This window comes from Primulina eburnea, chromosome 5 (assembly GCF_022965805.1).
Source record: "Primulina eburnea isolate SZY01 chromosome 5, ASM2296580v1, whole genome shotgun sequence".
NCBI classification, from domain to species: Eukaryota; Viridiplantae; Streptophyta; class Magnoliopsida; order Lamiales; family Gesneriaceae; genus Primulina; species Primulina eburnea.
The window spans coordinates 2,668,241-2,693,187 of NC_133105.1; the positions used below are offsets into that span (position 1 = coordinate 2,668,241).

The window sequence follows — 24,947 nt, forward strand, 5'->3', positions numbered from 1 at the left end:
AGAACTGCCAGCTTAAAACTAAAGGATAAAATATGTGATCGTGTTTTATTATTAAAAAAATGTTAGCGGCTTTTACTTTTTTTTTTGGAATAAAAAATTTCATTGAGAAATGCACGTACTCTTGTTTGGTTTATTATTATAACTAGCAACTCAAGCGTACACACTAATTCACGTGAAAAAATAAACGTAATTATCAACAAACTATTTAGGCATTTTTAGAATTTATCAAAATAGTTTGTTATAATAATTTTTTCGGGATCATAAATATCGTAAATAAGTTTAGAAGAGGTGAATAAACACTTAATTTTTTTAAAAATAATTGAGAAATGATTCGACCGGCCTTAATAAGGTTAGCTATATAAGACCTGTTTTTTTCAACTCTTAAAAAAGATCGGACTACAAATAGTGTAGAAAACGGTTTGAGATTTTTTTATACTTTCATGCTCAAATATAAACATGCAATAAAATAAATAAATGCAGTAAATGACATGAGGATTTTTTATGAATATTTGGAGATTCAAATTCTTTAGTCACATATTATTTCATTTAGGAATGATTTTAATAAGATTTTGATTTTAAAACTCTTTGTAACATTATGCTTCAAGTTTAGAATGTATTCATTGTCTAAATTTGAAACTCCTAATTAACTTTCATCAACGATTGAGACAACAAGTCTGACAACCAATACAATACAAATATATATAATGAATGATTCCTTAGATTCAAATCATCGAAAAACTCCTCAAACGGTCTTGACATAAACAGTTGAGTTTGTTGACAGAAGACCTATTTGATCATTAATGATCCGACGAATGTTCTTTTGAAACGAGAGCTGTTGAGCAGCATTTGATATGAATGCAAAGAGTGCTCACAAATTTTTTTGAGAATGCAAGCTTGAAAAATTGCTTCAAATGTACGTTTAATCGTGTTGCATCGTAAGAAACTTTTCTTAACATCTTTTATTTATAGTATTTTTTGCATTTGCTCGTTCAAAGTTCGATTTTAGTCAATTAATGCAAAAGAACAGTTGTACCCGTCCTTTCTTGATTCTTAATACATTCAATAATGAGCAATTTGACATTTTTCAATTTTAGAAAGAAACGGTTGATGGCAGCAACAAATAACTGTCACTGAGCTTTGTCTTTTAATAAAAACACTCTTATATTATAGTGTCTTGTTTTTAGTGTATAAATTATAATCAGTCTGCAAATTTTGTTTTAAAAGTGGGTAGGATCCTAGTAAAATGTGTGACTTGAATCTGAAAATATCTTACTTAAACATTTCAAATATGTTTCGATATAGTGAACAATTGAGTGATCTTATGACGCAGCTTGTATGCTCGAGCGGTCAAATAGATCAAGATGTTGCATTAAGATTGGTTGAACGAATATATTTGAATTTCAATAGAACGTTCGAATACCTGTGATATACACAAAAACAACCTGATATAGTAAAATAAGTCATTTTTGTTATCATCAAAACTAACGATCTAGCAATTTTTTATTAGATAAAATAAGTGATATTTTTGTTCATCCATTAAAATGAGTAATATATACTTATTTTATAGGGTTTTTGGATTATTATATACTATAGTTATTAAATTTATAATATTTCAGGCTTTCTGAATTCAACTTATTAAACATGTGATGCGAAATAACATGTATATCTTTTTTGCAAATTAGTTCATTGATCTTGAAAGTAGAATTAGACATTTGATCCTTTAATTAATTATTATAATTTATGGTATACATATATAAAAAGAGCAAAATCTAACACGCAGTAACATAATTAATTAACTTAAACAAATAAGATTATAATAATCATCAGCATATTAATTATAAATTTAAAGTATTAAATTGTGTGGTACTTATCCAACTACGGGTAAGCATTTATTTTTCAAGTAAAAGTAGGCGGAAATTTCGTTTAAGACAACCGTACGGTTTTTACATCTCGGTTTCCTGAATCCTGGCACCCCTTTAAAGTTTTTTTTTTCTCTTATATATATTTATTTTATTGTCCGTTTAATAATTATTATAGCTTATTAAATTATGAGAAAAATTATTATATATATATATATATATATATATATATATATATATATTATAACAATATATCATGATCATAGCCCGTGATTTGACGGAACAGGTGAATGTGTGATAATTCGATTCTCTCCACCAAAATTTTATCGATCAAACATGTCGCACGATGTATGCTATTGTAGTTTATCCGATTGATATAGTTTGTATGTTATTGCATTAAGCTTGCTAACGAAGTATATCCATAAAGTATAGTTTACATATCAGCGTGTCGAATTTGAGATGATTGAAAAATAACGGCCTTGTATTCGCGTTGTATATATATATATATATCATAATCAAAAGCATAATATTATATATATAAAAGATATTTTCTATATATCTCATAATCAAAAAGCCTAAGATTATATATGTATATAAAAAAGACATTTTCATGCTTCCCGAGAATTTACACGAGATTTAAAAAGTATCTACAGTTGTACATTATATGTTGTGTTCGAGTCTTTGTCAACCAATGTTTCGTGGAGCCGATTTGGTGCACCTAACTCATGTTAGGTTATTCTAAAAACATTAAAGTAAAATTCTGTGCATAAATAGGCTTTTTTCCAAAGAAATTTTACCACCAAATTATTCAAAATTAAACCTGTGTGCTATTATTTTACTTTGATTTATTCAAATTCCATGAGCGTGGTCATGTTAGCTATAAAAATCTATAATAGTGATGTGAACTATACTTTGAATAATGTCGAGAAAATTCAATATTCTTATTAACTTTATCCCATGACTAAAAGCTAGCTAGACATGACCAGAAAACTGGATTGTTCGAATGATGTAATAATCATAATTTCTAAGACGTGTGTAATCTAAAATAAGGCGACACACATATTTTTTTTACCATAATAAATTGTATATATTTAACTTTTCCGCTTGGGTGATATTTTTTCTTTAAGTTTGGGAGGGATTTTTTCTCGGAATATCATTATAAATATTTATTATCTTCATTTTCTTCAATTTTATATTTCTAGTTTATTTCGAGAATTTACCTAATAAAAGGTTTTTTTTTTTTTTATAAAAAATCTAAAAAAAGTTGCTGGTCATCATAAATACATAAATAAATAAAACAATGCGATTTTATATAAACCATTTTTTGGAACAAAATTCCAGAATTTCTCCACACTCCTCACCGCATAAATTCAGGCTCGCACTCCACAACCAAACGCACATCTCCCTCTCTCTCCCCACACCCCATATCGCGAATCCCTCTGCACGCAAAAGAAGAGATGGGCGAGACGACGCTGCTTCCCTATTTCGCCACCGAAATCATTATTCCCCTCTGCGCGGTCGTGGGCATCGTCTTCGCCCTCTTCCAATGGCTGCTGGTTTCCAAGGTAAAGCTTTCAGCTGACAAATCTAGCTCCACCGACAGCAAAAGTGGGTTTAACGAAGCTCTTATAGAGGAGGAAGAAGGCACCAATGAGCATTCTGTTGTTCGGAAATGCGCCGAAATCCAAGCAGCCATATCTGAAGGTATATTTTGTTTTTATATATTCCGTGCATTGGTTGTGTTTGTTTATTTTACCGAGCCAAGGAGATTTGTTTACGAGGGAGAGTTGAGCATTATGACTGAATAATATTATGTTGAGGATATGGGTTTTTCTTGGTTTCGTGGATGGATTGGCAGATTTTCTTTTTGGCCTTTTGGTTATGGCTGTTTCTTACCTGTTATTTTCAATTGCTTAAAGTATGCAGTAATATGTATGCATCTCTTTGTAGTCTCAAAATATATAGCTTGTATGATTATTATATTCCTTCAGTGCTATTCCATACAGTTGTCTAATTATGCGCTATTTCACGAAAAGTTTGCATTTTTTTATGATTCTAGATGGGAAATCTGGGTTCTTGCTCGGATCCTTTAATGTTAACGGCGTTTGCGTATGCCTTCAGCACCCTTGTATTCACGTTTGAAATCTATAGCCTTACGTGGCTTTATTTCCTTTTATTATTTTTGCCCTATTTTCGTTTGATTCTCTTGTTGTTCCTTTCTCATGGTGGAAAAGTTAAAAGCATGCTATTTTCTATATGTATTTCGTGATTTTAAAATTTCCTTTAATATCCCTGTCCACGTGAAAATCGAAGATCAATTTTTTTAGTCCACGTCTTTCCAGCTGATTAAAGAAACACTCTTCCTTTCCGCCTTGTCAAGCCCTATGATGCGGTTCTTCTAAAAGGATCCACGATCATGCTTCGTTGTTAAACACAGTTGTTGCTACTGTTTCTTAGGATGCTTTCGTCATTTATATGAGTCAGCCTTAGATGCTGGTTCTTATTATAAATAGTTGTTGTCCCTTTTATACATTAATTAATTGATAATTGATAACAAGTTTCGGTGTCAATTTTACCGTATCAAAGCTAGTAACTTTTGTTCAGATTATATTTTTTTTTCATTAGTTTGTAGCGAGGTCGTCTAATTAATACACACGCATAGTTTCTCTACGTCACCGCTATAAGTTTAGTTCTATGTTGGCATAAAGTTGCTCTTCTATACATACTCACGATTGGATTTCTGTATTTTCCTTTCCTTTTATAGTTTTCTGTTTTTCTAGGTTTTGTCTGGACTCTTTGTCCTTTGTGATAGCTCTGTCTGAAAGGTATACCATGTTGGCTAGTAACATTTTGCAGATTACTTTATAGCATGAACTAATAAGTGAAAAAGTACCTAGGCATAGCGTGCGCTAAATATTGTCGTTACTTCATGTTGTTGAAATGATCTCAAAACGATTTGTAAGGCTAAAATGACGTCTTTATTATTAAAACGTGCACTTGAAAGTTGATTTCCGGAAACTAATAATGTTTTTGAACTTGAATTTCTATTGTCTGTATCTTTGTTTTTTGTCCGAACTGTATTGTTGTACGTTCAGAAGAACAGAAAAAGACAAATAATTGCTCAGTAATTTGTCTCCGATTCTTATAATCTAATTGTGATATCACAGGTGCAACATCATTTCTTTTTACCGAGTACAGGTATGTTGGCATCTTCATGGTTGCTTTTGCCATATTGGTTTTCCTTTTCCTCGGTTCTGTGAAAGGATTCAGTACAAAGAGCCAATCATGTACGTTTGACAGCACCAAAATTTGCAAGCCTGCTCTAGCTACAGCTGTCTTTAGTACCATATCATTTCTTCTTGGTGGCCTCACATCTTTGGTTTCTGGATTTCTTGGAATGAAAATTGCCACCTATGCCAATGCCAGGACTACATTGGAGGCTAGGAAGGGTGTTGGAAAGGCTTTCATAGTTGCCTTTCGGTCTGGTGCAGTGATGGGTTTCCTCCTTGCCGCAAATGGCCTTTTAGTTTTGTATATTGCCATCAACCTTTTCAAGTTATACTATGGTGATGACTGGGAAGGCCTGTTTGAGGCAATAACCGGTTATGGACTTGGGGGATCTTCCATGGCTCTCTTTGGCAGAGTTGGTGGAGGTATCTACACGAAAGCTGCCGATGTAGGGGCCGATCTTGTGGGCAAAGTAGAAAGGAACATTCCAGAGGATGACCCTAGGAATCCTGCTGTATGGCTACAGTAAAAATAGCTGATAATAGTTTCTTGGAATATTTTGTTCTTAAATTGTGAACTTGTGTTTGATGAATGTTGCAGGTCATTGCAGACAATGTTGGAGACAATGTAGGCGATATTGCCGGTATGGGATCTGATCTATTCGGTTCATACGCAGAATCCTCCTGCGCGGCCCTTGTCGTTGCTTCAATCTCATCTTTTGGGATCAATCATGACTTTACTGCTATGTTATTTCCTCTTTTGGTCAGCTCCGTTGGAATTCTTGTTTGTTTGTTGACCACCTTGTTTGCAACTGACTTCTTTGAAGTCAAGGCTGTCAAAGAAATCGAGCCTGCACTGAAGAAGCAACTCATCATCTCCACGGTATTAATGACTGTTGGAATTGCTGTTGTCAGTTTCATTGCCCTTCCTTCCTCCTTCACTATATTTAATTTCGGAACCCAGAAAGATGTCAAGAGCTGGTGAGTTCAATGTTCCCCCAAATTTCTTAATGACTTTTCTTTCATTGTATACCTTCATTTACATATAATTTCCCTTCCTTTCATATAAAGCATATCATCCAGTCTCGTAAGTACACTGTCAAATTAGGAACCTTATTGTTTTTCATGAAGAGAAAACTGTAATAAGTTTGAATTACTCTATCCCTCTTTAAGAATTTTGCATAAGTATGTGCACACATTTACTATATGTACCATTTTGTTGCTTCTTTGTTAAATTCCTTAACAACATTATTTGAATGTTGCAGGCAATTGTTCTTATGTGTTGCTGTTGGTTTGTGGGCTGGTCTGATAATTGGATTTGTTACAGAGTACTACACAAGCAATGCTTATAGGTATATATCTTGACAGTTATCTCGTGTAAAGTAATTATACAGTTAATGTATTAAGTAATCTCTCCATTGTTTCAGTCCCGTGCAAGATGTTGCGGATTCTTGCCGTACTGGAGCAGCCACCAACGTTATTTTTGGCCTTGCATTGGGATACAAATCAGTTATTATTCCGATTTTCGCCATAGCAGTCAGCATTTTTGTCAGTTTTACCTTTGCTGCAATGTACGGCATTGCAATGGCTGCACTTGGGATGCTTAGCACCATAGCCACTGGTCTGGCTATTGACGCATATGGCCCCATCAGTGACAATGCTGGTGGTATTGCTGAGATGGCAGGCATGAGTCATAGAATTCGAGAAAGAACTGATGCCCTTGATGCTGCAGGAAACACCACTGCAGCTATCGGGAAGGTACTTGTTTCATATATTGGCAGTATTGATACTACTGTTTTCCAATATCGATCCTTAACTCCTAATTTCAGGGATTTGCAATCGGGTCTGCTGCTCTTGTGTCTCTAGCGCTTTTTGGTGCATTTGTGAGCCGTGCTTCCATCTCAACTGTAGATGTTTTGACCCCAAAAGTCTTCATCGGTTTAATAGTTGGTGCTATGCTTCCTTACTGGTTCTCGGCAATGACAATGAAAAGCGTCGGCAGTGCTGCTCTGAAGATGGTTGAAGAAGTGCGTCGGCAATTTAATACTATCCCTGGACTTATGGAAGGCACTACAAAGCCCGACTATGCAACTTGTGTTAAGATATCCACCGATGCATCTATCAGGGAAATGATCCCTCCTGGTGCTCTTGTCATGCTCACACCCCTCATCGTGGGCATTTTCTTTGGTGTGGAGACACTTTCAGGTGTTCTTGCTGGATCTCTCGTCTCTGGTGTTCAGGTAACTTAATTGAAACGGGCTTCATCTTATTGAGATCTCCAAGGACATTTTATTTTATTAGTGATTAATTTCGTATCTGTTTGGAAGAAATGGAAAAATAAGTAGGGAAAAAGCTGAGCCGAGAAAATTGTTTGATTTCTAATGAAAATCTCAATTCAATTACTAGAGAAATTGTATATACATAGCAGCAGTATAGCACCCTAGATATCTGATGGGTCATATTCGTCCCATAGTCCGTCCTTTTATTTGGTTTCACACTGTATCAGTACTTCTTTTAGGCGGGGGCAGGCAAGGAAAGACTTCCTACTCAAACCGAAAATAATTTCGAAATGCCATGGATCAATCGTAATCCTGAATGGTTTTGTTTTCCAAATCTTCAATTTAAGTAGGAAACTCAGTGATAATTTTGTTTGTATTGTACGGCATTGTTACCACTTGCATCATGTCACGCAGATCGCTATCTCTGCCTCCAACACCGGTGGTGCTTGGGATAACGCCAAGAAATACATCGAGGTAAATATTTGTTCCAAATTTTAATGGCATGACGATTGAATCTGCGCTTAATTCACTAATTTTTTTTATGATCCCCCGACTATAGGCTGGTGCTTCAGAGCATGCTCGAACTCTGGGTCCTAAAGGATCTGACCCACACAAGGCTGCTGTGATCGGGGACACAGTTGGCGATCCTCTGAAGGACACATCTGGGCCCTCTTTGAACATTCTTATCAAGCTTATGGCAGTCGAATCACTGGTGTTCGCCCCATTCTTTGCTACTCATGGTGGTTTGCTCTTCAAGATTTTCTGAAGTAAAGAGATATGAGATGCTCTAGATTTCCTGCTCCGACTTTTTGTAATTTCCGTTGAAGTATAATATGCTTTGCTGATCTCTAATTTAATTTACATTTGAGGAGAAATTCTCTATCATCAAATGGCCTAATCTTGTTAAGAGTTGGGACACAGTTTTAGTATTCTTTCACCAAGTATATCAATGGCTTGTCAACTTTTTCCATTAGCTTTTGTATCTGTTCTTTCATCTACGAGTTGCTTATGTCCACATTGTTTTGAACTCTTTGATTAACGTGATTCGTAAAATATTTTGTTCGTCCGTAGATTATCTAGTGTACGTAGAAAGATAACGACCGATGATTTTTACATCACAGTTTTTTTAATTTTAAAAAGAAAATAATCTTTTCAACATATGCGTTGTATATTTAAGTAATGTTCGTGTATATAAATAATGGAGGCTGAAACAGCACGCATAAAGATGAGGAACCGCTGACTTTTACGTTCATACATATATATATATATATATATATATATATATATATATATATATATATATATGTCTGTGTGTGTGTGTGAATTATTTTTAAACTTCAAGAAATAATATTGCTTGCAATTTCTACACACACAAAGTATTTTTAATTAAAATCAAATGGCAGTACAGATGTGACGTTGGATAGTACTGCTAGAACCAAGTCAAATTAAACAAAGTCGTGCAGCTAAAAATCCTTGACAACGAGGCAATTTTTACGCCAACCAAAATTGTGTGAGACGATCTCATAAGTCATATTTGTAAAACGGATATCTTATTCGGATCATCTATGAAAAAATATTACTTTTTATGTTAAGAGTATTACTTTTTATTATGAATATCGATAGTATTGACCAGTCTCATAGATAAAGATTCGTGAACCTAATGAAAACTAAAGCAATGCTCTTCAATAATATTCATTTTGTTGCTTCGTTCTTACCTTTATGCAATTCATATAATTGACATCATGATCTGTTGTTTTAGTGTCTGATTCAAACAACACAAAAATTTATTTGAGCTATCTACGATTCCTTACTTTTGAATAATTATCAACTATTTTTGCGTAATGTTTTATCTAATTGAAAATGGTAAATAACAAAAAATGTCGTTTAAAATTATTTTGTCACGTGATTAGAAAGTAACCTCCGCAGATTAACCAAATTTGTAATAATATATTCATATGTTATAAGACAAAAACTTGTATGAGACGAATATCTTATTTGGGTCATCTATGAAAAAATATTACTTTTTATGTTAATAAGAGTATTAATTTTTATTGTGGATATCGGTAGTGTTGACCATCTCATATATAAAGATTCGTGAGACCGTCTCACAAGAGACCTAATGTTATAGATATAAAACTGTGAAGTTTGTAGTATTAAATACATCTACAAAAAGGAAAAATACCTCAACCGCTTACTCTTAGATTTGAGCACAAAAACCTGTGGTGAAAATATAAATTTTAGGGGAAAATAGTAAAAAAAAAATTTGTTTTTTTTAACATAAGTTTTCCTCTGATATTTGTATGCTGAAAGCGCGTAAGAGTCAATGGAAGGCATTAAGTTATTTTTGCCAAGTCTTGAAAGTTGGCAATAATTCATACGTTCTTTAAGGTAATTAAAATGGCAGTACAAATTTGACGTTGGATATATAGTACAATAATAACAAAGTCAAGCTAACGCAAGTGTGCAGCTAAAATTGCATATAAATAGCCATGACTACAAGATGTTTCTTGACACAGATATTTTAAGCCTGGACAAATTTATAAGCATCCTTTTCTCTCTCTTTTTTTTTTCTCGAGTGACGCAACGGTTATGGCTTTTAGATCGATTGCTATGCTTGCTTGCATTATAGTTCTAGTGCAACTGGTGGCGGCCCATGAAGGTCACGACCACCACATGGCTCCGGGGCCTGCCCCTATGCCGCCGCGTGCGCCACCACCCTCCGGTGGAATAAGTTATTCTCCAACCGCGGTGATCGGACTCGTGGCTTTGGTGGTTTCCTTTGTCGGAGTACTTGGGAACAAGATTTGAGAATTTTATTTTACTCCAGACTTTTTCCTACTTATTTATTTGCTGTATCTTCGTGCATTTCTTTTGTATAATTTTGTTATGTACTGTGTTCTAAAATCCGGTTGCGCGACGATTTGATAATATTTGTCACAAGTTCTTGATAATACATTATTGTCAACTATTGAGTTAATAAAAAGATTATTTAATTGACGTTGAAAATTATAATATTTTATTTTTATTATTTTATTATTATTATTGTCAATTTGCAGGTAAAAAATAAAGAGCGGATTTTTTTTTTTAGAAAAAATCATAGTAAATTGAAATATTTTGGGTTTTATCTATTTAATTTGTCAAAAATTGTCATTTAATACTTTTAATTTTGCATTTTACAAAGTCTATATTTTTGGCTGAAACCAATGATTAGACTGAATATTGCTTATTTTCATTCAATGCTCTCCTAATAAAACTTATATTACATACATTAAAATATATCTGAGCAAATAAAAGGAAACAAAAAATTTTTTCCCTCAAAATTTGGACGTCGTTTTACTTCATTTCACATTTTTTTTGTTTAAAATAATTTAGTGTCTATAATATAGACTTTTTTTAGTAGACTACAATATATATTTTATTCTCATCATATTAGTCATGATGCGCAGAAATATGTACCAAATAAGTCATAATCGATTGGTTCCAACGAAAAAAGAGGATAAAAGAAAAAAAATTCAAGTTATACGTTCGAAGACCCGAGACAGACGATTGAAATTGCAATTTTCCCATAAAAACCAAACTCGTGCACGTTGAGTAAAACTAGATTCTAACAGCTTCAATTGGCCTTTTCCCCTGCTGGTAGTGTTGAAAATAGGTCTTCGGGTAGTTTCTTACTTTCTTGTATAATCTCGGCCTCGTATCATCAACTAGTTCATTCACCGGTCCAATCTCTAGTTCAGGATCTGGAGCAAAGAACATAGCTAGAGTATTTCTCTCCCTGACTGTGTTCGTAACTGCTCGATGCATCGGGCTCTTGATGATGCCATTGCTCATTATCTGCGTGGACGAAAGAGCGATAAAACGAGATCATAAAATATTCAAAAGTTATGAAAAGTAACAGATGATAAGTATTCTATCACGCTTGAGTAAGTTTCACAGGCTGCGGAATCAAGATTACGTGGACCATGCAATAGGTCCTACTTACAACTTGTTCACATCTTTCGTTGCTTTACGAAAATGATTAATCGAAACTGGGAGAATAATAAATCCATCAACTCTTCCCCCACGGTAGAATGCGAGTCATGAGCATTATGAAACTGCGGTAAATTGAAAACTTGCCAGGAGCGAGGTCGAATTTTCAGGAACTTAGGAGGGTTAGTTGCCAAATATTAAGGAAACAAAATCATACACGAAGCTTTTGAAAATCGCATTAGTCTACTTTTAGTTTACGTACCCAGGTATATATGCACCTAATGTGACTTGAATCCAATACAATAGTGGTCTAGTGGAGGGTGATCCCCAAAGATACGAGATCTTGGTTCAAAACTTCGAATGCCCGCACTTGTGTGTGGTAGTGTGGTTAGATAGGAAATTCCCCCGACCTATGTATCCCAAAAAAAAAAAGGTTGCTTCGCGTAATCCAAATGAAAAACATTAATGTTATACCCAATTCTACGCAGCAATATAAAACGAGGTTTTGAAAGATCAAAGCCTCCTATCTCACAACCAAACATGCTATGAAATTCATTCTTGAAACCCATAGAAAGATGAGTTTAAGACGTACCTCAAGTTGATCCCCAACGTTGACAAGAAGTGCATGAGGCATAACGGGAACTCGATACCACCGATCATCTTTCAGCATTTGAAGGCCCTCAACTTCTTCATCTTGCAGTAGAATAGTTATCCCCGAGCCATCTGCATGTGGTTTGAGCCCAAGAACAATGTCTGGCCTCGAACATGGAGGATAGTAGTTGAACCTTCCATACATTGTAGGCCTCTCTCCGAATTGGTCCAAAAAGCATTTCTCTGGTAAGCTTAATGATCTTGCTATAGCCTTTAGTATCAGTTCTTGGATTTGTCTTAAACTACCAGTATACGCATCTAATATCTTCCTGAAGGATTAAAAATCCCTAAGTTGTCAAATGAATTCATGTTGTACTAAAAATAAGCCGATTTTGTAACTAAAAAAACCCAATTTTTTACAGAGAAAATGGCTGATATTACCTGAAAGTTTCTGGATTTTCAGGCCAATATTCGAGCTTTTGCTGATCTTTCGGACTAAGTAAAAGATACAACCTATCATTCCAATCAAGGGATTGATTCTCGAAAAGAACCATATCACTGCCGTAGCCTTCAATGCCATCCACTGGTCTGACATATTTTTGTTTCTCTATTATGGGCAGATGGAAAAATTTTCTTGAAACTCTTCGCAGTTCATCCAGGAAGGAATTTTCGATGCCATGGTTTATGGCCTGGATATTCAATTTTAAATGATATATACCAAATTAGATATTTATTTCTTATTGCAAAACTTACAGAATCATAAAAAATTAATCGCAACCAATAAGGATTCCATCTTTAAGCAATACAAGTGCCAGTCATGGTCTTGATCAATCTATATATGAAACATGTTATTCCACAGTTCAAAGAGTACGTCGAGGTTCTGCAAGCGAGTCTTTCTATATACTACCATATTGATATTTACAAAATCAGCATATAAATCAGTAGATTCCCATTTTGTTATATCACGAGGTATGGGTCATGAAAGATCTATATATATGTTCTTATTTTTTCGATAAGCTGGAGAGAGTCGAGCCATAGTGAAGTAGCTTACTATAGTTCTCGCGCTAGCCCCTATATGCCATTTGTCTACTTTTTTGAGGCCTAAATGAAGGCATACATATGAACGGATTCATAATAAACAATCATCAAATGCGGGTGGAAAACAAAAAGAAAGAATATGATACGTAACCCCATCACCTAACCTCAATTAAAATATAATATACGCGCCATTTTTCATCCTTTATTTGTAACCGAGAGAAATAGTTACTTTACTATCCTACTTAGAAGAAAAAAAATCGAAATATGATACGTAACCCCATCACAATCCACCAAGCGTGGACCGAGGCTGCCTTGAGGGTTAGCTGCCCCCTTCTAACCAAAAAAATTTCATATGTTATTTCTATTACAGATATTTTCTTGGATGAGCTTCACATGGATCAAAATTTGTTGTCCATAAATTCAACGAAACAAACAAATCAAATCAAGAATATAAAGAGATCCTAACTCTATGTTATATACAAATAAAAAGCTGAAACCTGAAAGCAGCCCCATGTAATAAGAGCAGACTGAAGCTTGTTAAGTTCTGCATCCATGGCGGCGGCTGCTGATGGAATCAAACGGCTCAAATCAATAACTGGGATTTCACCACTCAAAGTAGCAGTGATATTAATGGGGCCATATTCAGCATCTCTCCAAATATATTTATGTGGCACCTCCTCGTTGTTGTCACCTCCACTTTGAACCAGTTCCTGAACCGTCTTCGTGCCCGCTTCAGCCATGAGAATAAATTTTGGAGATTAAATCTGGGATTTCTTCTGGTCAAACGTTAGAGCTGACAATTGATGAGAATTCTTACCATTCAATAACGTTTTGGGTTTTGTTTTCATGAAAGTCTGCGCTGGGTTAATGTGAAAAATTCTTCTGCATTAATGCCTATCTTCCACGTGGATTCCTGCATCAAGCGACGCGCGTCAGCCAAATTTTACTCCTCAAATACCCTGAATTTTTTCTTTTCAAATAAACTCTTTAATTTTAAAAATATAATATTAATTTTCATCAATTAATCCATATCTGCTTAAAACTAATCGAAACCGATGTAACTAATTTCAACGTGGATGCAGAAGTTTTTTTTAAAAAGTGCTACCGGTTAAATATTGAAAGAAACAGGACTAAAATTGAAATTTTATTAAATAGAAGACTATTTCGATTTCATTGAAGTTTCATATTAGAGAATCTATAAATTTCCTTTATTATTATTATTTTTTTGTAATATCAGACATTATTTTTTCGACATAAAATTGATGCAACATTGATGTAACACTAACATCAACATAAAACTACGTTTATATTATCACATCATCATCATCATCGATAAAAAATTAAAATTGCTAAAAACTAAAAGATACAATACTAAAACAAAATAAAGTCCGACAATATAAAAGTTAAAATCACAAAAAAAATAAAAATAAAAATACACACTACTAAAAATTGTAATTTTTTCATATTTAATTATATATTTAGCTGGTATGGAAATATAAATCAAATAGTTTATAACACTTATTCTAAAAAAAAAATTGTTTATAACTCAAATACTACTTTATATAATCGATGGATATAACTTCGACACCGAATCAAATCTAAAACATACATTAAAAAATTAATTCTAATCTTCTGTGATTAGTTGACTCTGTTTAGTCAATAATGGCTTCCCCAGTCTCTCTATTGGCTCAACTTGTGATGTCATATCTGTTATCGATGATTTATTCAAACCTACTCTTGAGATAATATCCAAATATTTAATTCAATTGTTGTAAAGAGACCACGTATATTTTGTACATTGTTCAATGCATTGCATAACATATAAAATGCCGCGACATTGCTCCTAGATTTTATATCCAAATATTTAATGCAATTGTTGCAAAAAGACCACATTTTTTATCGTTGCTAAATGCATTGCATCATATGAAAAATGACGTGAAATTGCTTCTAGATTTTGGTTCCACGATCATGTGGTTCCATCCCTATATTACAAACATACTCATTGCTGGAAAAATATTCATATGTACTAATATTCTTATGCACTTTCTCCATCGATGTAATTATAAATCGCCCCTTCACGTGATTTAGCCCTGCATTGAGCCAGCAAAAAAGGCTGAAAACTACCCTTGTCAACCAAACAAACCACTTTATTTTTAGGGTTTGACCTTGGCCACATTCACATTCATCTCCATCATGCACACTATCATTACTCAATAAAACAATGAAGTTTCGAATTCGAGATCCAAGTTGTAATTCCCTCCCAAAAAATAAATCAATTGAACTTGGCTTCATCTACATACATCTGAATCATGTAAAATATGGAAGATATGGACATGGACCTGGATGGCACCAACATCTCAATAAAAGATGAGATATCGATTTCCAGACCTCAAGTTGTATTACCCTCCCAAAATATATATCAATTGACCTTGGATTCATCAACATCCATCTAAACCATCAAAAATCAAAGAAATGGCCATGAGCCATCAATCACACCAACATCTCAATAAAGAGATGATGTAGTCGAGTTCGATACCTCAAGTTGTATTCACTTTTCAAAAAATTGAAAAAACAAAAAAGAAGAAAAAGAAACGAATCGAAATATGAGCGACATTATTAATTGAATCTATCGAAATATTTCGGTTGAGGTTTGGTCGGTGTTTTTCTAGTGAATGATTGCACGTTCATGAGCAGGACAAATCTTGCTACATAATTATATCTCCTAAGAATGTGTTCCTTTTTTGTTCTTTATGATACACATTAATTAAGTTATCCTCGACTAGGGGTGGGGCCAGCCAGCTTGAATACAAAAACAAACGAGTTTGAAAAAGTATTTTTATTAAACAAAACTAAGTAAAGACGTTTTGAGATAAATGAAATTTTGAAAGAAAAGTTGCAGTAGATCAAAAGCTGATCCCTACCAAGAAATTATATCTGCCTCAACATTGTATTGCAGTGTATATTATATTTTTATCCTTTGCTTGCTCTTCTTTTTCATACTGAAGAGCATTGAAACAAAATGGAAATTGCTGCCAATATGGGCCACAACTATCATATTTTGGACAATCTACGCACAGATGATCACCTTCTCAGTTCAACAAGCATTCACCATGAATCGATCAATTGGCCATTTTCAGATTCCAGCAGGCTCACTCACTGTCTTCTTTGTGGCTGATATTGATGACATTGGCAGTTTATGATAGAATAATCATGCCACTTTGGAAGAAATGGAAAGGGAAACAAGGTACTATTTTCTTGATCACTGGCTTGACTTTGTCCACGTTGTATGTATTTTTCTTGGCGTTTACAAGGTCTGTTGAAAATATGATTTGAAAGTGGTGCCTCCAGTCATTTATATTTCAGTTCCAAATAATCCTGCCCAAATTGTTGGGTTAAGTTAATGTAAATCACACAATGATACAAGTTTTCACCTCGGTTGCAGGTTTCTCCAGCCTACAGAAAATCACTATAGGACTAGTTCTCTCCACAATAGGAACGATGGCTGCAGCTCTTACAGAGATGAAGAGGCTATCAGTTGTAAAGGCTGTCTCGGACCGACCCTCCTCGGATCTTCCTATAAGTGTATTCCTTCTGATTCCACAGTTTTTTCTAGTGGGATCTGTGGAGGCGTTCATAGATACAGGGCAGCTGGATTTCTTCATCACACAATCTCCCAAAGGAATGAAAACAACGAGCACTGGTCTCTTCTTGGCAACTCTTTCGCTTGGTTTTCTTGTAACCAGTTTCTTGGTGACAGGAGCCAATGGTGGCCAAGGATTGCTTGCAGATGATATGAATGAGGCGTCTCGATTGCTTCTATGGGCTTCTGGCTGTCTTGGGGTTTATAAATCTTGGGATATATCTAATATGTGCTGCGTGGTATAAACCACAGAAAGCTAAACCCGCTATGCAGATTGAGATAGCGCATAGTGGTGATGACAAGTGTTGACCGTACGTAGGAGATGTTTTTTTGGGTTTTGAACAAGGAAATTAATCCAACTGATCAATGTATTAATCAATGTATGAAATTATACGTAACGAAATCAGTTTTTGAGTGCATTCATGGTTGCAAATTTGTCATATTTGATTATTTTCTACTACGATGTTTCTATACATACACTTCACAACTCAAAATTGGGATAAAATAGATATGATAGTTACGCAATATAATATTTTTCTCAATTAAAAAATCTAAAACTTTTTCCAATCATTATTCACTCTATTTTAAAAATGTACACATACAATTTCCCAACGTGATAAATCATGTCATAAAAGAATCAAGCACCTTACATATCTCTTCAGCCTGTGGATGTGACAGATCACCAGCATGGAACTCTTCGACCATTCCATGAACTTCAATCAAACTGCAGCCAGATTTTTTATTTGCTGGTCTCTCATCGATTAACTTCCTAATGCTCTTTGCTTCGGCCTCCCAACCAGCTTCCTTGTACATATTATAGGCAAGAACACGAATCCCATAGTCAATCTCTCCTCCATCAGCTATCTTTTTCCATACTCTATCACCAATTTCAATGTTCCCATAATTCCTACACGCCCCTAGCAGAGCTCCCCATATATTAGCATCCCTTTCACCGATATCACACATTATCTCATCAACATATATCTCAGCTTCCTCTAACTTACCAGACCTCGCCAAAAGATCGACAATACAAGCATAATGCTCGATTCTGGGCTTAATTTCATAGACGCTATCCATCTTTTTGAACAAAGACAAGCCTTTTTCGACCAATTTTGCATGACTACAAGCTGTAAGAACAACAACAAAAGTAGCCTCAGTTGGCTGAGCCCCATATGTGATCATGCTATCAAGCAATTCTAGAGATTTCATTTCAACTCCATTCATTGCCGCACATGATATAATAGCATTCCAAACTCCACTATCCTTGTTACGAATACCATTAAAAACCGTGAAAGCCAACTCCAAAGCACCACATTTTGAGTACATGTCAACCAGCGCCGTGGCTATGATTGGATTCAAAGAGTATTTGCAGCGCTTAGCATAAGAGTGTATCCATAAGCCTTGTGCCAGTGCACCAAGATGAGCACAAGCAGTGAGAGCACTCACAATAATCGACTGATTGGGCTTCAAACCCATGTCTTCCATGTTTCTATACAAAGAAATCACTTCCTTAAAATCACTAACCCTCGAATATGCTGCCATTAACGCACTCCAGGATACCACATTCCTTTCCGGCATTTCATCGAAATACTCCCTTGCCTTTTCCACGTTCCCCATTTTCCCATATCCATCAATCATTGCAGTCCACAATACCACATCTTTTACAGGCATTTCATCAAACAACATATGTGCTCTTCCCATATCATGTTTTAGCGCATAGAATTCGATCAATGCGCTAACAACAAACAAGTCACAGCAAAATCCTAACTTGAGGACATGGGCATGCGTCAAAAGTCCCATGCATCTAACGTCACCTAAAATCATAGAACATGCCTTCATCAAAGGCGTGAAAGTGTAGTTGTTTTTTATAAGCCCGTCCCTTAGCATGTCTTTATAACATAAAATAGCGAAAATGGGCAAATTAGATTGAACATATCCTCTAATCATCGTGTTGTACAAGAAAGTGGAACGGTGGCGGAGATTTTGAAAAACCGCACGTGCATGAGAAAAGAAAACAGGGTTGCAGGAGGCGACAGTGAACGAGACAAGCGGTGCAATGGCAGCCGGGATTTGGGAGACGTTGAGCTTGAGGAGGTTGGCATGAATTTGTTTGAGTTGGCTTAGCGTTCTGCATTTCTCAACGAGTAGTGATGTGCATGTAATCCAATTTGCTTCGATCATCTAAGTTTGTAATCAGTGGGAATGAGAGGGTTGTAGGATGATTGATATTCAAGATTGCCGAATAATCTGCAACAATCACATTATCCACATCAAATCAGCATTCCTTCAGATGTAAATAAAAACCTAAATAATTTAGGCAAAAACTCGTGTTTTGAGATACATCTTTTAATTATTTTTTATTTTAAAAATATTATTTTTTATTGTGACAGATTAAGATCCGTGAGACGGTATCACATTAGACCAACTCAATAATTTATAATCTAAAAATTATGACATCCATTTCTATATTCATCAATCTGTTAACCACTACCAAATTTTCAAGTCCTGTCATCATTAAAAAACAAAAAAACATTTGATATTTTAAATATCCTTACAATTTTTTTTTAAAATATTTATTTATTATTTAAAATTTTGATAAATAAAATAAAGTATAATGTTCAAATAATTTTTTCTACTATTTTTGTTAATAACACTTCTACACATCTTAAAAAAAAAAATCAATTTAACGACATAAGTTTATTATTCTAATAATATTTAAATATATTTTTATATTAATATATTAATAATTTTAAATACTTTCTGGCTGAAATACTAGTTAAATTAAATTTTGAGTGGCGTCCTCCATCAACGCCCACCTCTAAAACCCTCGGGCTTTCCCGCCCTCGCCTTTGCAGGGTTCTCCCATTTTCAGCGGCATTCGTCTGCTCAATTCAATCTCTGTAGTTTGTTTATCAAGAAAGAAGAATGGTTTCACCCAAACAACTTATATCGATAATCGAATCTTCACTACTGGGGCAGACTCCACGAACTGCAGCGCAGCGAATCGAACTCCTCCACGCTATTCGTCACTCTCTTCCTTCCCTCAAATCTCTCCTTGCATACCCGGTAATTTTTCAAAGTTTGGCTTTCTATGTTTATGCGCTGATCTTCGACTTCGACAACGTCATTTTTTTTTTCTAAATAAAATAAAATAGACCCCAGGGAGAGTTGGGAATTGTTAAAGAAACATTTTTTGATAGAATTTCAACCTTTTTCTGTTATCCCGTGCTTTATGAGGCTTGAGTGTGTAGGGAGAGCTAGGGTGTGATGAATGGTCGGTCGCTGACTTACATGTTCTGAAATTAAATTTTCGATTTTGTTTGGGGTTCAATGGGGTCTGAGTTATTTTGTTGTGAATGGTGACAATATAAGACGTTAACATTTAAAACCAAATATAGTAGGCTTCTTCGTTTACATGTTTGTAATCAAGTAAAATGCACGATATATCACTGTGTACCTTCACATAAATAATGTTGTTAATGCAGAATTAAAATTGTTCAGACGTCTCTTTATTCTTTTAAAATTTAAAATATGTTTTCTTTTCTAGTAATCTTGATAAATTTATCTTACATTGATGTTTATACGTTTACACATTTCCTAATGTTTTCCAGTAAATTTTAATTTTTCTTTTCCTCAATATATTTAGCCTCCCAAACCATCAGACAGAGCTGAAGTCCAGTCGAAAGAAGTGAGATTGCCAGATGTTGGGTCAATCCCACTTGACGATCAGGATGTACAGATAGTAAGTTTCCATCTCTATTGCACTTTCCATATTGACACTGCTTGTTGAACTGAAAATCTTACACTGACATACATTACCCGTTTGGTATCAGGTATAGCATATTATTAGGATTTTTTTTTTATCAATGGAGTGTGTTCTGGGAAGTTTGTTTTTCTCATCCCCTGCTGTATGCCAATATTACGGGTTCCTCGGCCAAAACCAAGAACATTTTTCCTGAGGAAATTCAAATAAAGTAGGATTTTAAGCTAATTGAAATCTTTAATTTAATGATCTCTTATCCTAGTTTGGTTTGAATAAATGAGATAATTCCCAAAGCATTGTAAGTTAGTATATGGTATCATTTTAGGATACGGTGATCCTTTTATTTTAGTTTAGAAAATGATTATCCTTATTTTAAATCATTGTACTCTCTTATATATTGAGGGATTGAATAAAGAATTTCAGGAAATTATTCACAATTTTGGGTTACGAGATCTAAGATTTTCTCTCAGGGAGCCTTAAAACCAAAATAATAAGAGGTTTACTTTAACGAGCCTCAAATTTAAAAGAAATGAATTATGATCAGCCCATAAATCACCACATAACGTGATCCATAACAATCCAGTTTTTTGGTTATAATATTCAGTTATCTTTATACCAATCTTGTGACTCGGGGAAAACATAGTGGAAATCATGGAAACTCTAGCGCAATTCATGATACCTGTTTTGAGCACAATAATCTTTGCCTAATTAGAAAATGGGTATCAATGATTCTTCTCCTTCGTAAGCCCCTCTGGTTTTCCCTGTGAGTCAGGAGCTAAGCTTTTGCACATATTGCCAATTTGAGACCAATACAATAACATTTACATTGGTGTGCTGCCCCGAATCACTGGCACTTGAACCTCTTCAATTATATGACGAGTATGCTCGCATGTCTAAATTACTGCATTACCTTATATTTTGCTATATGCTTACTTGTCTTTATACTTTTGAGGTGTTAAAACTTTGTTTCCATCCTTAGCTGGACATTTTACACTAATTTGAAGGTTATATGCATCTTTATGTCAGTTTTGATTTTTTTCATTAATGCTTAACTAGAGAAATTGCTGGGGCATTGTTCTTCCTTGCTATTATTATGGTGGGCTTCTCATGACTTCTTTGCTTTTTAATTTAAATATATTAACATGTTTGAGCCACAGGCTTTGAAATTGAGCGAGGATCTCCATCTCAATGAAATCAACTGCGTGCGTTTGCTCATTTCGGCCAACCAAGAGGTAATCCATGTGGTACTGGGTAGATGTATTTTTCATGTATATACTAACATTATTGATGAAGACTGAAGTATAGAACAAGTCTTTTCTACTTAGGCCAATGAAGGCCTTCATATTGTACTTTTCTTTAACTTACTAATTTGATATTTAAGTGGCATGTTTATTTGCTTGCTGTTGCGTGAAAACTATCACATATATTTCTTCTTTCAGTGGGGTTTACTTGGTCGAGAGCCAGTAGAAATTTTTCGCCTTGCTGCTGGACTTTGGTATACAGAGAGAAGAGACATACTAACATCAATTTACATGATGCTGAGGGTATTTTATTTTCGTGTCTTAGTTGCATGGTTGGAAAAAATTAATTTTTTATTCTCAATAAACTTAATTATTGATGGATCTTTTTCAGGCTGTTGTGCTCGACCAAGGTCTTGAAGCTGATCTTATTGCGGATATTCAAAGAAATTTGGAAGATCTTTTACATTCTGGACTTAGACAGCGATTGATTAATCTTACTAAGGTTTTCATATCATATTCGGTTTATTTTGAAGAAGTCTGGCTAAGCGGATCTTTTGGTATTTATTTATTTTTCGTTTGAGAGCTTATGCGAGTGATGCCATTAATATGATGTGAAATATTAGGATAAGAGCTTAGAAGCTCTAAAGAATAAGATGTCAAAATGAAAATCATATAAGCTCTCTAGATTTAGTTAGGAGTCTCAATTTATTTTTTCATGTGTTGTCAAACTACTTTAGTTTGTAAATGTAAATACAATATGATGTCCCATTTAGCTAATGTAAATCATCTTACTAGTTCCTGGAGATTGTTTCGCCGAAACAAGTCAACATTGTTTAGTTAAGACGACATCTAATCTATTCATTACTGTAAGCATCTTATGAATACTTGGTGCTCTGAAATTGTAATGTAAGGATAGCCGAAAGAGGTGGTGTTTTAGCAAATGAAGTAGTTCGTTATTTGAGCATCTGCTCAATTTATATTTGCCTTTGTGTTCACATGTTTATGTGTCCGTTCATGGTTTAACCCTTGGATTTCGGCAGTTTCTGGGAAATAAGGGGCTATATGTGATACTTTGAAAGAAACAGTTGCCTTGTTGAAGATGACATATGTTCAGCTGTTACCCTAATTTACTCCTGGGGAACTGTTTGAATAGTCCTTTAAAAGTTGCTGGGATAGTCCTTCCGATGACATCAAACTTTTGTGTTTTTTTATCCTTTAGAGTTTAGACATTTTTGAAGAAGGTTATGCTACTGACATGTTTGCTCTCAACGTGGGCAATGTATTGGGATTCAAAGCCCTAGTCATCTGTGTTTGGAAGATCTGTATTTTCCCTTTTCATTCTTGTAGTTCTATTATTTTACTTTTTATCGATTTTGGATTCTTATGTTGTCATTAGTTTTGTATTCTTTATGTTGTCAGTGATTTTGTATTCTTTATGTTGTCATGTTCCTGTACTTACATCTACAGGAACTTCATAGAGAAGAACCAACAGGATTTGGCGGGCCTAGTTCTGAACGCTACATTCTTGACTCAAGGGGTGCTTTAGTTGAAAGGAAAGCTGTGATTTCCAGGGAAAGGATCATCCTTGGCCATTGCCTTGTCCTTTCCATTTTGGTTGAGCGTGCAAGTAAGATTAAGACAAGGAATCTACCAAACTTAAAATGTGGAGTGATATTATGTTTAGATCTAATTAATAAAGTACGATACCGAGTTCAATGCTATAGATAAATAATACTTCTGTATCTGACTGTGATGTATGACCTGTTTTATATTGGAATCTTGAAGTCTACGTATCACTAAAGTTTACCTTACCCTTATATGATGATTCTATATCAAGACTCAAATGACCGGATAATTATTTATCATTGGCTACTGTAATGATGTATGCTCTGTTATGACTTTTTAATGTGTTTCGATCTGCTCTTGTTTGAATGTTTAGTTTCTCCTTAAAAATGCATTGCTGACGTGTGCTAGCTACTATTTAAGCCTGATCCTGGTTTTGGGTTTGTAACATCACTGCAGGACTTCTCTTTAAAAGAGCAGAAGTTCCTAAATTAACGACGACATTTACTTGCTGCAGGTCCAAAAGATGTCAAAGATATGTTCTCTGTTTTAAAAGATTGTGCCAAGGAGTTTGGTGTGAGCACCGATCCATTGCAGCATCAGGTCTTGGCATCTTGTTGTATCCTAATCTTTAATTCTAATTACATAGTTTGTTGGTGCATTATTTCTCAGAGAGTTTACATGCTACCTTAACCACAGCAATGATTCCATGCATCTCTGAATCAGTTTTCAGAATAGACTTGAAAATTATGAAAAGAAATCTGGATTTATCTAGGAAATTGCTATTTCACCTTCAAAACTTTACTCTGTAGAACCAGGGTTTGGTTCTTTTCCCTTTCTTTTTTCCGCCGTAAATGTATAAAGCAAGAAATCACGATTTTAATGTGAATAATGGAAGTAGTAGAAAGGAAGAAATTATTGATTTGGAAAATCTAGGTCATACAAGCTCAAGAGGAATATAAGTATCTATGTGGGGGTAAAACATGATGGAACTTGCGGGGAATGGATAAGGTCATGCACGTGGAGATGATTTGGTTTTGTGGATGGGGAGGCTTGGCCCGTGCATGGACTCATTGTAGGGTACACATGTCAAATTTAAGTGTGGTTTTGATGCCATGATGGCCTTAATTTTATTTTTGCTACTATATTTATTTGCATTCTCCGGGATATTTCTTCAGAAGGCGCACATGTATGTAGGAAGGCTCTTTTGTTCCCTAAATCTATCATCATTCTATCTTTGTATTATGTGCTGGCTAGAAAACTTTCAAACATAAATGGTTTTCATGATATTCTACTGTTTTCATGCCTTCTAAAACAGTATAATTTTCATATTTACTTGGATCATGATTCTTCGATTGGTATGAATACTTTTGGCATTGGAAACTAATATCTGTAAATAGGATTGGGGATGAGTGGGGAAAGATTGAGAATGTTATCGAACATTTACCTGATGCTTTCCTGCTTTTAAACTTTCTCGGGGTCCGGTGAAATCAGAATATTATAGGAGATGAATGGAGAAAGATTGGATTAATTTTTACACCACTCGATTCTGTTTTCCGTTTCTCATTAACACTCTTTTCTTTAATTTTGATATTTTTGTTTCCTATGCTATTTATTGACTCTCCTTTCTGCATGCAGATTACATATAGTCTTCTGTTCTCTCTTGTAATTGCTATCTTATCAGATGCTTTGAGTACAATAACCGATAAAGTGCCAGTCTTGTCTCACGATGCATCGTTTAGGCGTGAATTTAAAGACATTGTAAGATGATGCTTAC

At 34.7% G+C, this 24,947-nt stretch overlaps 4 protein-coding genes across 4 annotated transcripts in view; 2 read left to right on the forward strand and 2 right to left on the reverse strand.

Annotated features, from left to right (window-relative positions):
- Positions 1 to 3,206: 3,206 nt before the first annotated feature.
- LOC140832270 (pyrophosphate-energized vacuolar membrane proton pump) lies at positions 3,207 to 8,338 on the forward strand. The gene is made up of 8 exons (XM_073196180.1): positions 3,207 to 3,563; positions 5,027 to 5,601; positions 5,688 to 6,067; positions 6,352 to 6,438; positions 6,514 to 6,844; positions 6,916 to 7,326; positions 7,780 to 7,839; positions 7,925 to 8,338. The coding sequence occupies exons 1-8, from the start codon at positions 3,317 to 3,319 to the stop codon at positions 8,129 to 8,131; spliced, it is 2,298 nt and encodes a 765-aa protein (XP_073052281.1). The 5' UTR covers positions 3,207 to 3,316; the 3' UTR covers positions 8,132 to 8,338.
- Positions 8,339 to 10,816: 2,478 nt separating this feature from the next.
- Positions 10,817 to 13,836, reverse strand: LOC140832271 (protein LATERAL BRANCHING OXIDOREDUCTASE 1-like). The gene is made up of 4 exons (XM_073196181.1): positions 13,461 to 13,836; positions 12,367 to 12,614; positions 11,927 to 12,254; positions 10,817 to 11,199 (listed from the first exon to the last, which is right to left on the reverse strand). The coding sequence occupies exons 1-4, from the start codon at positions 13,701 to 13,703 to the stop codon at positions 10,963 to 10,965; spliced, it is 1,056 nt and encodes a 351-aa protein (XP_073052282.1). The 5' UTR covers positions 13,704 to 13,836; the 3' UTR covers positions 10,817 to 10,962.
- Positions 13,837 to 16,373: 2,537 nt separating this feature from the next.
- On the reverse strand, positions 16,374 to 18,845 carry LOC140832272 (pentatricopeptide repeat-containing protein At5g66520-like). The gene is made up of 2 exons (XM_073196182.1): positions 17,254 to 18,845; positions 16,374 to 16,962 (listed from the first exon to the last, which is right to left on the reverse strand). The coding sequence occupies exons 1-2, from the start codon at positions 18,782 to 18,784 to the stop codon at positions 16,826 to 16,828; spliced, it is 1,668 nt and encodes a 555-aa protein (XP_073052283.1). The 5' UTR covers positions 18,785 to 18,845; the 3' UTR covers positions 16,374 to 16,825.
- Positions 18,846 to 19,384: 539 nt separating this feature from the next.
- LOC140832273 (nuclear pore complex protein NUP205) overlaps positions 19,385 to 24,947 on the forward strand; it is a 34,333-nt gene continuing 28,770 nt past the window's right edge. Inside the window, 8 exon segments of the mRNA XM_073196183.1 lie at positions 19,385 to 19,669; positions 20,250 to 20,345; positions 21,524 to 21,598; positions 21,806 to 21,910; positions 21,999 to 22,109; positions 23,075 to 23,234; positions 23,688 to 23,773; positions 24,809 to 24,931. Coding sequence (XP_073052284.1) covers positions 19,529 to 19,669; positions 20,250 to 20,345; positions 21,524 to 21,598; positions 21,806 to 21,910; positions 21,999 to 22,109; positions 23,075 to 23,234; positions 23,688 to 23,773; positions 24,809 to 24,931 — 897 coding nt within the window. The 5' untranslated portion in view covers positions 19,385 to 19,528.

Bases quoted from the DNA above. Each gene is read 5' to 3' on its own strand.
- LOC140832270 (XM_073196180.1), top strand. From the start codon at position 3,317: ATGGGCGAGACGACGCTGCTTCCCTATTTCGCCACCGAAATCATTATT. The intron at 6,845-6,915 runs GTACTTGTTTCA...TCCTAATTTCAG, and splicing joins CCACTGCAGCTATCGGGAAG to GGATTTGCAATCGGGTCTGC. The intron at 7,840-7,924 runs GTAAATATTTGT...CCCCGACTATAG, and splicing joins ACGCCAAGAAATACATCGAG to GCTGGTGCTTCAGAGCATGC.
- LOC140832272 (XM_073196182.1), bottom strand. From the start codon at position 18,784: ATGATCGAAGCAAATTGGATTACATGCACATCACTACTCGTTGAGAAA. The intron at 16,963-17,253 runs GTAAGGTGCTTG...TACATTGATCAG, and splicing joins TCCACAGGCTGAAGAGATAT to TTGGATTAATTTCCTTGTTC.
- LOC140832271 (XM_073196181.1), bottom strand. From the start codon at position 13,703: ATGGCTGAAGCGGGCACGAAGACGGTTCAGGAACTGGTTCAAAGTGGA. The intron at 12,615-13,460 runs GTTTCAGCTTTT...TTGAATATCCAG, and splicing joins TTACATGGGGCTGCTTTCAG to GCCATAAACCATGGCATCGA. The intron at 11,200-11,926 runs GTACGTCTTAAA...TCGTCCACGCAG, and splicing joins ACGTTGGGGATCAACTTGAG to ATAATGAGCAATGGCATCAT.